This window comes from Rhinolophus sinicus, chromosome 3 (genome assembly GCF_057876585.1).
Source record: "Rhinolophus sinicus isolate RSI-liver-muscle chromosome 3, RSI-T2T, whole genome shotgun sequence".
Classification (NCBI taxonomy): Eukaryota; Metazoa; Chordata; class Mammalia; order Chiroptera; family Rhinolophidae; genus Rhinolophus; species Rhinolophus sinicus.
Window position 1 is genome coordinate 191,025,866 of NC_142503.1, and position 10,921 is coordinate 191,036,786.

Below are 10,921 nucleotides of genomic sequence, written 5' to 3' on the forward strand. Positions count from 1 at the left end.
CTCACTGGGTATTTGGATTTTTTTCTACCTTCACCCTTCCTCTGGCAAATTGTACCCAGCCTAGAAGGCCCATATTAAATGACCCTTTTCTGTGAATCTTCCCTAAACCAGTCAGAATGAGTGTCCCTTCTCAGTGCGCCCATAATCCTCTGTGAATGTCTCGTTCACGATGGCCCCACCCTGTGGTTGGCTCTGTGCACAGCCTTTCTCTCCCCTGGTGGGGGCTCTGTGCACAGCCTTTCCCTCCCCCGGTGGGGAGCTCTTCTTTCTTTTTTGATCCTCTAGCACCTAGAGCTTACCAGGTCCTTAACCAATCCTTCTTCAACTGAATGGAGAACTAACTCCAGCAGGCCTCAGAGAAGAGCCAAGGAGGTAGTCCCTAAAATGGGAAATAGCCTGTTGGGGCTGGCTGATAAAAGAGGAAGGGAAGCGAGACTGACAGCACGGGAAGAGGTGACGCAACACAGCATAATGGAGCTGTTACCTAGCCCCTCTGAGGACTGGCTTCCATGCAGCGTGGGGGATTCGGGGTGGCCATATGGAGAGTTCTGGAATGGCTTCCTAGGGTTGTAGCCTGAATCTTTTTCTCTGATGGTCATTAACAGTACATAACCCAGATGGTTTAGCTCAGTGCTTCTCAAACTTTGTCTTGGATTGGAATCACTTGGAGGGCATATTAAAACTCAGCTTGCTCCCCAGTCCCCTGCTGAGTTTCCGATTAAGCAAGTCTGGGCTGCAACCCAAGAATTTGTGTTTCCAACAAGTTCCGGGTACCATGGTGCTCGTGGTCCTTGGATCGTCCTTTGATGGGACTTCTGATGCTGGGAGGCAGGGTGATGGAACGCATGACCTTTCCAATGCTATGTTGGAATCTTTTTTTTTTTTTAATTCTAGGTGTTTCTAACTGGGGGGGCTATGCCTTAGCCTGCGCTCTGTACATCCTGAACTCATGTGAGGTCCATGAACGTTACCTGAGGAAGGCAGTTGGACCCTCCAGAGCACCTGGGGAACAGAACTGGGCTCAGGCCCTCCCCTCCATCACTAAGGTAACAGACCCCCCACAGGCCATTCCCATGGAAGCAGCCTTTTTCCTGGATGCGGAGTAGGGCTGGTGTTCCAAGCCATAAGCCCAGGGCCAGCACCCCTGCTGCCTATCAACAGCCAGAGGTCTCCCAACAGGCAGCCACCTTTGACCTATTAGTGATCCTAAATGATTATGGAAGCTCTGATGTAAACGACCCTGTTCCTTCTAGTTTGACATTAGGCAAGTTGCTCAGCCTCTGTGAGTCTCGTTGCCCCTGTCTGTACAGTGGGGGCCATGGCACTGCAGTTGGAAAAATAAGTTCCCAGGTAACATTGCCACTGCTGGGGCCACACTTTGAGACCCTGGATTAGAGGGTTGGTTTTCAGTGTCAGGGAAGAGAGTTGTTCTGGGAAGGCAATCCCAGAGGCAGGGAGGTTCCTGAGCATTGAGACTGGGGATAGCAGCTGAGATGGAGCGGGTGGTTATTACAAGTCCCCAGCTAGCCAACGGCTGAGGCCCCAAAGCCCCTCACTTCTGGAAAGGGTCTGTATCCACAGCCTCTGGCTGCCTCTTTTCTTATTTGACACTGTCTTACACCCTTTCCTGTCCCTTTTTCCTTCTGCCTGTCTCTCCTTCTTTCTCTGTCTCTTTCTCCCTCCTGCCCACCAGCCCTGTTTCTCTCCAACACCTCCCTGGATTGGTGGTGTCTCCCTGTTACAGACGAGGGAGCTGAGGCTCCAGGAAGGGAGGCAGCTTGCCCAACACCACCCAGCTAAGAGGCAGGGATGAAATCTGGGTCTGGGTCTCTGACTCCATGCTTTGGGCTCTTCCCAACATGGCTTGGAAGTTTCCAAGTTCCTGGTAATGGCACCAGTTCCTGGTAAAGCCAGGGTGCCCTAGGGGAGGGGAGAGGCAGGGCTCGCCAGCTGAAGTGACATTTTCAGGGGAAATGTTGTGCCCTACATGGACCCAGAGGGCCTCTGTGCTTTCTTTGCACTTCCTGGATCTGAACTGGAAAAAAAAAAGAAAGAAAGAAAAAGAAACCACTCAGGGGGCTGCCTCACACATGATTCCTGATTCACACAGACACAAAAGAATGAACCTGGTCAAACACATTCACACAGCCCAAACACTTACCCTCTGGGGATGGAAAATTCTCCTTTCATGTTTCCACCCAGTCCTTCATAAATGTATTAATAATGTACCACCCTTATAAAGAAAATAAAAAGGAACATTTTTAAAGGAAAAGTACTAACATATGTTTGTTGAGCCCCTCCTCTGGGCCAGACCTAGGCTTGCTCTGGGAGACAGTCAGGGGTCTCACCTGGCCGCTGGGTGGGGAACTCTGGATCCACATGAGACAGGTTAGCTAGCAACAGGTTAGCTAGCATGTCCCTAGGTAGACGGGGAAGTCCCTGGTGGAATAAACAAAGACAGCCATATCCTAAAACTCCAGGTTTTGAAATCGCTCCTTCGTTCCAGGGCAAAATGTAACAACACCTTGAGGTTAATCATAAAATTCCTTTTGGCCTGACAAATGGAGCAGATCTGATAGATAAGACTGGGTTATTTTGCTAATTCCTTTAGGATAGGCAAGCAGAACAAACCTGGTAGATGAATTTCATTAGAAGGTGCCAGTTCACTTCTTCAAACAGTTCCCTTCTTCAAATAGCTCCCCTTCCCCAAGCAAGCAAGGGAAGGTATAAAAGTAAGAGCTTTTGCCTCAGTCATGGGGCACCCCCATTCGGGACCCCTTCCCGCTCGGGAGCTCTAACCCTTGGCTTTCAATAAACTCTCCTCTTTTTAAAACTCTTTGCCTCCCCTGGCTCCCTGTTTCCATTCTTTGGTCTCACGAGACACGATCCTGGCACTCACTCACTCCAAAGTCCCCTATATCATTTGGGGACTCACAGAGACATACTCCTCCTTCATTTGGGGGCTCACAGGAGAATATTCCTACTTCACACAGCAGGGACAACATAGGAAAGGTAATTTCAGAAGCCAGGATGGAAATGTGCACAGCAGCTGCTGTGGGAACACAGAGAACGGGTATCTAACTCATTCAGAGAGTTCAAGGAAGGCTGCCTGGAGGAGGTGGCACTCAGCTGGGTCTTAGAGGGTAAGCAGGATATAAGTAGTCAGGTAAGGAAGGGTGGGAAGGGCCTTCTAGGCAGCAGGACCCACATAAGCAAAGGTGCGGGGACATGATGTGGCGCCGCGTTCAGGAGAATAACTAGAATGGTTAAAATAAAATTCTGTGGGTCACTCCACGGCGGTCCCTGAGTCATTAGGAGATGCTGGGCAGAGCTGTGGCCTGAGATGGCGGTAAAGCTTCATTGGTGGGAGGCGAAGGAATGTCCCTCATCTCTAGTCTGTGAGTTGCTTGTAAGTAGGGCCTCCCCACATTTAGGGACAGTTTTTCGGAGTCTAATCGTAACTGTATCAGGAGTGGGCATGGTGCTGAGGATCCCAGGGAAGATGGCCACACCCAGGCCCACTAAGGCCCTTGGCTGTGCCCTGGTGTTTTACTTAAGGGCAGAGCAAATGTCTGGAGAGCACTCCCCACACCTTGTCAGGGGCCAAGAGCTGATTGATGACACCTTACAGGAGGGACTAAGGGTGGTTGGATGGATGGATGGATGGATGGATGGATGGATGGATGGATGGATGGATGAAAGAATGGAAGAATGGATGGATGGATGGATGGATGGATGGATGGATGGATGGATGGATGGATGGATGGATGGAAGAATGGATGGATGGATGGATGGATGGATGGATGGATGGATGGATGGATGGATGGATGGAGAATGGAGAATGGATGGACGGACAGAGGGACTGCTGGCTGCCTAGCTAGGTGGATCGATAGGTGGGTGTATGGATGGATGGATGAGAAGATAAGACCAATGGATGAGAGGATAATAGATGGATGGATTATACAGACAGGTAGGAACATGGCCCCTGGCTTCATCCTGGGCTTCCGTTCTCTTCCAGTACTTTCATCTCACTCTACTTTTTTTCTTTATAATTTTTTTATGAGGCATAACTGACAGAGTAAAATACATCAACCTTAAGTGTACATTGGATGAATTTTTACATATATTAAATTGGTGCAAAAGTATTACGGTTTAAAAGGTTAACAATTGCGAAAACCACAATTACTCTCGCACCGACCTAATACATATACCTGTGTAGCCATCACCAAGATCACCGTACAGAGCAGTTCCAGCTTCCCAGCAGAACCCTTTCTCCCACCCCACTGTGAACAGCGATGTCACTGAGCCATGAACGCCAGCCTGCTGTGCTCCCAATGTGAATCCCTGGTGACCACGCACACACTCGGGCTCTAAGCCCAGAGGTCATCCTGGGGCCCCTTTCCCCACTCACAATGAACAAGGCCCCATGCCTGGTACACTCTGCCTCCATCCTTCCACCCCTGCCCCACTGTCTCAGCCTGGGCCGGAGTGCAGCCTCCAGGCGCTCTGCCTCCAGCCACTCTCCCCCCATCACCACCACCTCCACTTGGAGAGGCCTCCTGGAAGATGGCGATTCCTGGAAATTGGCAGGCAGTCACTGCTGGCTTAGCTGATCCCTGGGGCTCGTAGAGGCTGGGTGCCAGCCAGTTCCTGTTGATTGGTCACGTGAACCCTCAGGACCCCCACAGCCCTCCCTGGGACCCAGAAGGATATGAGTGGTGGGGGCAGGCAGTATGCTGGGAGGAAATGGCCCCATGGTCCCAGAAACATTCCCCTATAAAGAAAGGATATGACCCAATGGAGAAGAGAAATGGGATAATAAAGCCCAAACAAAGGGCAGGAAATGCCACTCTGGGTTGGGTGGCTCCTGGAAAGCTGTTTGTTGCACAAACAGCTTTCTGGAAATGCTCTTGGGCCTGCCTCCCACCCTGGCCCCCAGGGCAGGACTGAAATACAGGCCCTCAGGCCAGCTGAGAGTAGAGACAGTTCCCAGGTGACATTTGCCAAGGCTTTCTCCATTGTTTTGAAAAGTTTTCAGTGAGTGTTCCTCATAGCCCCTCACTTGGCTCATTTCTGCTCTTTTGTCACCTGTGATCGTAGTTGTCCCTCCTCCTGAAAGTCTTCCTTGAGTCACTCCAATAAGCGGGGTTGGGTACCCCTGCTCTGTGCTATGATCCCCATGGATTGTGCCTACTTGAGCACTCATCTGGACTGTGAACCCCCTGGTGGCAGGGACCATGTCACACTCACCACTGTATCTCTGGTTCAGGGCCTGGCACATAGCAGGTGCTCAGTAAAACTTCCATGGGCAATGGAGTGAATTAGAAATGGCTGAGCAGGACGGTGAGAGCCCTTCTCACATCTGTCAAATCTCCCTGTTATAGATTCCTTGGTCCCCTCCTCTCATCCCCTTCTCTTTTTGTGGAGGAGGAAGAGGGAGAGGATGTGTTTGACTTCTGCCCTTCAGGCACTGTCCTCTTTCCTTTTATCTTTACCTAAGACCCACCTATGGTCAGGGGGACGATAGCTATTCAGCTGGGACAGACAGCTTAGTGGCTTAGTCAAGTGGTTCTTTGGGACCTTTTTCGAGGGAGAGAGAAGGAGGGGAATCACATTACTTAAGAAACCTCTGGGCTAAAGACCAGGGATCCAGTCCTGCTAATAATAACCTGTCTCATTTCATGAACACCTACTGTGTGCCAAGGACCATGCTAGATACTTTATTTGTATTATCTCATTTAGTCCTCCCAACAACCCTCTGAAGGTGGCATTATTATTATCATCAATCTGCCCATTATACAGATGAGGACACTGAGGCACAGACAGGTTAAAACACCTGCCAGGAAAGACCCAAGTCAGACCTGTCAGAGCAAACCACTCTTCCTGCTGGACCCTGGGCTATAGCATCAGGATGGGCTGCTTTTCCTTAATGGCTCTGCGCGTGGCAGATGCTCCCACAACTACACCAGGTAACATCTAGAAGATGACAGCAGCAGGACTTGGCGCATGCCCCACAGGAGGCTAACAGTGGGGTCTCAGGAGGAATGGGGGCCTTCCTGGCACAAAGAACAGTAGCAGGTAATCCAGAGCTAGGCAGGGGCGAGGTTGGCAGGAAGTACCCCAGGCTGCAACTGGAAAAGGAGTGACTCTTTTGTGTTTGTTATGAAAGCGCAGGTTTCCATAAAAAGCATATTGGTTACATGAAGATAACTAGCCAACGAAAGAGCCCAAACTGTTCAAAGTGGATGCTTCTGAGAGTGGGTTTGGGGGCCAATGAGGCATGATGTAGGACAGGTTTTTCTCATTATGAGTTTCCCAGTGGCATTAGTATTTTTAACCAAAAGTGTATTTTTAAAAAAGAGACCAGGCAAGTCAAATGCTCTTTCTCTGAGACTCGTTTGTATTTCTTTTTTCCTCCCTCTTCACTATTTCTATCTCTGCCATAATTTTTTCCAGGAAGAAAAAATGCTGGGCATCCTGGTGAGGCACAAAGTCCGGAGTGGCGTCTCGGGCGTCGTGGGCATGGAGGTGGACGGGCTGCCCTTCCACGGCACACACACCCAGATCATCCAGAAGCTGCTGGACGTCACCTCGGTGAGCGTGTGACATACATGTTACATGCATGTGGAGTGCGTACCAGATGGCCACGCCTGGATCTAGGGAGGACACCCCAGGGCTGCAGCTTCTTTCTACCACAGCTTTGAAATGAACACCAGCCCTGGGTGAGCTCTGTACGCTGCCCGGGACACTGCATGCCCACTTCCTGGGGCGGGGGGTGTAGTGCAGGTGGGCCAAGGAAACGTTTCTCCAGGGTTTTCCAGTTTTTGCTTTTATGCGTAAAGGGCTAGAGGCATTGATTTCAACCCTCCTTCGCCCTGGCTTCTTCAGGCCACCCAAGTGGTGTGCTCTGAGAGTCTTCTGACCAGTCCCTTATGGGGACAAAAGTGAGCAATTACCTACCAGGCAGACAAAAGAGCGGGCGTCACCACGGCCATAGAACAATCCCCGAGGCTAATTAAGAAATAATAAACCGTACAAATGTGTAGTGTATATTTATGAAGCTCTGGGACTCTATTCAAGGTTTACTCACCACCACCACCACCAAAATATTTATACCTTTGAAATGCTTTCTTTTTCAAACAGCATTTTGTTTTCTTCGGCACAAGATCCCTCAACCTTACATTTTCCACTGTTGCCTCCCCTCTGCCCCTTACCTCCCTTCACCCCACACCTCCTGAGCCCCCAGACAGAGCCTGACACTTCTTCCACCTCCTCCCCCTCTGCTCGCCCCAGCCTGGAGCCGCACGCTTAGCCCTCCCTGTGTAGGAGGGTGGCCACGTCTCTGGAGCCTGGGGCTGGGTCAGACAGTCCGGGGCTTGGCTCACTCCCAGAAGCCTCCTAGACGACTCGAGCCAGCTTGCCCTGTCTTCTTATACCCTCCCACGGAGCATTTCCCAACAGAATCAGAAGCAGCGTCACGGACCACATCCCGTTAACTCACATACTGGACCGTGATGGCTCATCCAGATGGGGTGGTCCTGCTTCCCAGCGAGGCCTCAATACTTACTGAGCCTGCTGTTTGGTTTCCTTAAACATGTCTCGTTTGAGTCTTTAAGGAGCATTAGTTGTAAAGTATGGAACACATGCTGCAGACAGTACCTCTAATTGTACACTCAACAGTAATGCCGAAGGGTATAGTAAAATGACCTGGGCTTAACTCCCAGCGCTCCCTACACAGGGACATGGTGAAGCCCCTGCTCACAAGTAGCTGGGGTGGGGACGGTCCAGGCCTCCCTGTGTCATTCTGGTGGGGTGTCCCCACCTCCAGGTCTGTGCTTCTGCTGGTGTGGCATCAGGGTGGGTGCGCCCAGTGGAATGAGCTCACAGTCCCCATCTGCAGCTTCTCCCAGCTCCCGGAACCCACCTCAGCGCTAAGCTTCACTGGCCACGTTTCCTCCACTTCCAGTTTTTGTCTCTGACCTGAGACCGCAGAGCTCCATGTAATGGGGGCCTCTGATTGAGAGTGGGCCCTGGAATTTTTGAGATCTTGATGGCTAGATGAGAGAAAACATCACTTTGGTAAAGCTGCCAGCATTCTTCTGACTCACATTTTGGGAGAAGTCACTAATGGGCCCTTGGTTTTGCAACAGTACTAGCGATTGTGTTTCGGCCTAGGGAAGTTTGAGGCATGACCATGTAATAGGTTCCCCTCGCTGTGGGCAGAAGTTTATGGGGAAATGATTAAGTCATTTGGGAAAGAGGCTGAGACCTGAGTGGAGTCCAGAGAAGGCTGTGCAGGGGTCCTCCCTGTGGAGTGAGGTGTGTAAAGGCCCCTCTGCAGGGAGTGGCCGGCCTGTGGCCCTGCGGCAGGGGCTCAGGTGTGGGGCAGGGCCAGGAGAAGAGCTCTTAGCAGTCGTGCAGGATCCAGCTGTCATGCTGTCCTGTTCCACAGCATGGTTTCTGCTCAGGCCTTTCGTAAAGTTTTACTTAGTTTTGTCCTGGTCTTTGCTGTGCTTTGGGGAGGGGCTTGTGTCCACATGTGGGGTGGCATGGTGAGCGTGGCTGTAAGCTGGAGAAGCTGGTTACAAGGGGACAAGAGGTGACCCTGTCCTTGCACAGGGAATGGTGGGGTTGGAGATGGGCTGGGGCGTCCACCAGGATGGATTCCTGGAGGACGGGAGCATCCCTGGGCATTTCCAGGAATGTTGGGGGCAGGGGGCCTGAGAAACAGTGTCTGGGGGGTGCTCTGCTGGTGCTCAAGGGGAGGCTGGAGACCCTGGTCACGTTGGGGTGTGTATGCCCCCCAGACCCTGCAGGCAAGCGAACCAGCTAAGGGGGCCGGGGCTCCCTAGCCCCTTGGGCCAAGTGCCGCCTGTCGCTCAGCTGGTCCAGGCATCCCCTTGAGGAAGTGCCTACGTCTCATGGCACAGGCTCTGCTCACCGCCCGTCCCCTGCGTTTTGCTCCTTTCTACCAACTCCATGTGGGCTCCACTGGCCCCACAATGGAGCCTAACCCTCCGATCCCAAAGGCCACAGCTCTAGCAGGATGGAGAAGTTGTGGCTTAATGGCAACTCACATAGAACCAGCATATGTTAGTGATGGGTGTGATGTGCTTGCCGGAAAAGCCAAGGCATCGACAGAAGCACAGGGAGGTAAGTGGAAGGTCCCCTCTCCTCCATGCAGATCAGGCCGACTTAGTATCATTTCAGACCCAAGCACCACAGTTAAAGAAGTGGGTTTTGTTCGGATGAGGTACAGGATGGTGAACGCTTTAAAACCTAGTAAGTGGAGGTGGCTTGGACAGCTGTCTGTCAGAGACTAACCGGATGTTCACCAATTCTGCTTCCTCTTCCGGCACACATAGGAAAACTCTATTTCCCAGCCTCCCTTGCAGTTAGGTTGGGGCCATGTGACTGGGATCCGGCCAATGGAATGTGAGCAGCAGAGATAGCAACCACTTCCAGACTTGGCCATAAACACCGTGTGAGTCTCTCTGTGCAGCTTCCTCTACCTGTATGGATGGAAGAGGAAGACCCCATGATGGAACAGGACCCCTGATGGAAGAATCCTGACTCACTGCCATCACTTGGAGAAAGACTTGTCAGAAAGCAGCCGCTCAATGGATTTCGCATGAACAGGAGAGAAACTTTTATTGTTTTAAGGCACTGTGGTTTGGCAGGGATAGACTGCAATACAATCCAGCCGTGTCTAATACAAGGTTGTGGGGGGGTTAACACTAAGAAACAGGAGATGAGAGTTGTCTTCAAGTATCAGTCCCTACACGGTCACATGGCTCCAGGAGCCAGAACTAAGGCCAGTAGGAAAAGTGGGTTCACTTTGGCTCATTGGGAGTCTTCCCAACCTCGGAACAACTCGCCTTGGGTAGTAGCAAACTGGTGTCATTGGTGGCATTTGTAGAGAAATTGGACTATCGTTTTGGGGAACATACATCATGTAGAGGGGATTGGACATCATGGCTTCTATGGTCCATTCCAGCACTGATATCTAGAGTCTCATATCACAGTGTCCTTACAATAATTTTAAAGCAAATAGAATTGAAATCCCACCATGTCCCCAGAGTTCTGGGCACCACTGTGACTCAGGGTGACTGTTGTCAGACGCCATTGTCTTGCCAGATGAATTCAGGGGGACTACAGTAGGGCGAGCCATAAAACGCAGGTTTTTCTGAAAAGCTTCGAACCAAGAGGGACAGATATTGGCTCTCTCTCTCTCAGCAAATGAGGATGTGTACTATGCTGAAAATTTCTCACACTCTTGTCTGGCCGACCCACAGCCCACTTTCTGTAAACAGGAAGATGAGCCTTAACACTGGTGAATAAGAAAGGGATCTAATGGCTTCTTCCACCTCCGTCCAAACCAGATGGACCTTTCCCTCCACCGATTCTCTCAGGAGAGAAAGGATTCTTAAGCTCCCATAATGTCCTCAGTCTGTTTGGAAGAAGCATTGACTCTTCCGGAACACTTCAGGACTCCAGGAATCTGACCCAGAGAGGGATTAAGTAACCAAAACCAAATTTACATTCTCATACGATGCAGTTAATCCTTAGCAATAAACATGGAGCCTGCCACTACTAAGGAGATGCTCCAGCCTAAAAAGGCTGGTCAACAGATGTGGGCCTCCCCAGACAAAACAGGACAACCCCCGACAGATGACTGCAGCAGGCCTTTCTGCGTTGGCAATCTTCCCTGGTAAGGAGGGTCTGATTAAGCCCTCCCTTGGCAGCTACTCAGCGTGTAGAAGAGGTCATGTGTCCAAGGACAGAAAGAGTGATACTCTCCAAACCACAGGGCTAGGCTCCATCCTCAGAGGGGAGATGGCCAAGTTCCAGAGTGGATTTGCAAACAGTGCCCAAGAGCTGAAGACACTCTATGAGTCTCAAGAGAAGGGAGAGGAGACCT

General features: G+C 51.1%; 1 protein-coding gene across 6 annotated transcripts in view; it reads left to right on the top strand.

Annotated features, from left to right (window-relative positions):
- DGLUCY (D-glutamate cyclase) overlaps window positions 1-10,921 on the top strand; it is a 79,757-nt gene that overhangs the window by 54,358 nt on the left and 14,478 nt on the right. For 4 of the 6 annotated variants that reach the window (XR_016020931.1, XR_016020930.1, XM_019745117.3 and 1 more), the window contains exons 12-13: window positions 895-1,046; window positions 6,457-6,594. Coding sequence is in view for 4 of the 6 variants with exons in the window: in XM_019745117.3 (XP_019600676.3) it covers window positions 895-1,046; window positions 6,457-6,594 (290 nt within the window). In the remaining 2 variants the exon portion in view is untranslated. Of the gene's footprint in view, window positions 1-894; window positions 1,047-6,456; window positions 7,051-10,921 lie in introns of those variants that run through there. The other 2 variants (XM_088797452.1, XM_074327034.2) reach the window with 1 other exon arrangement.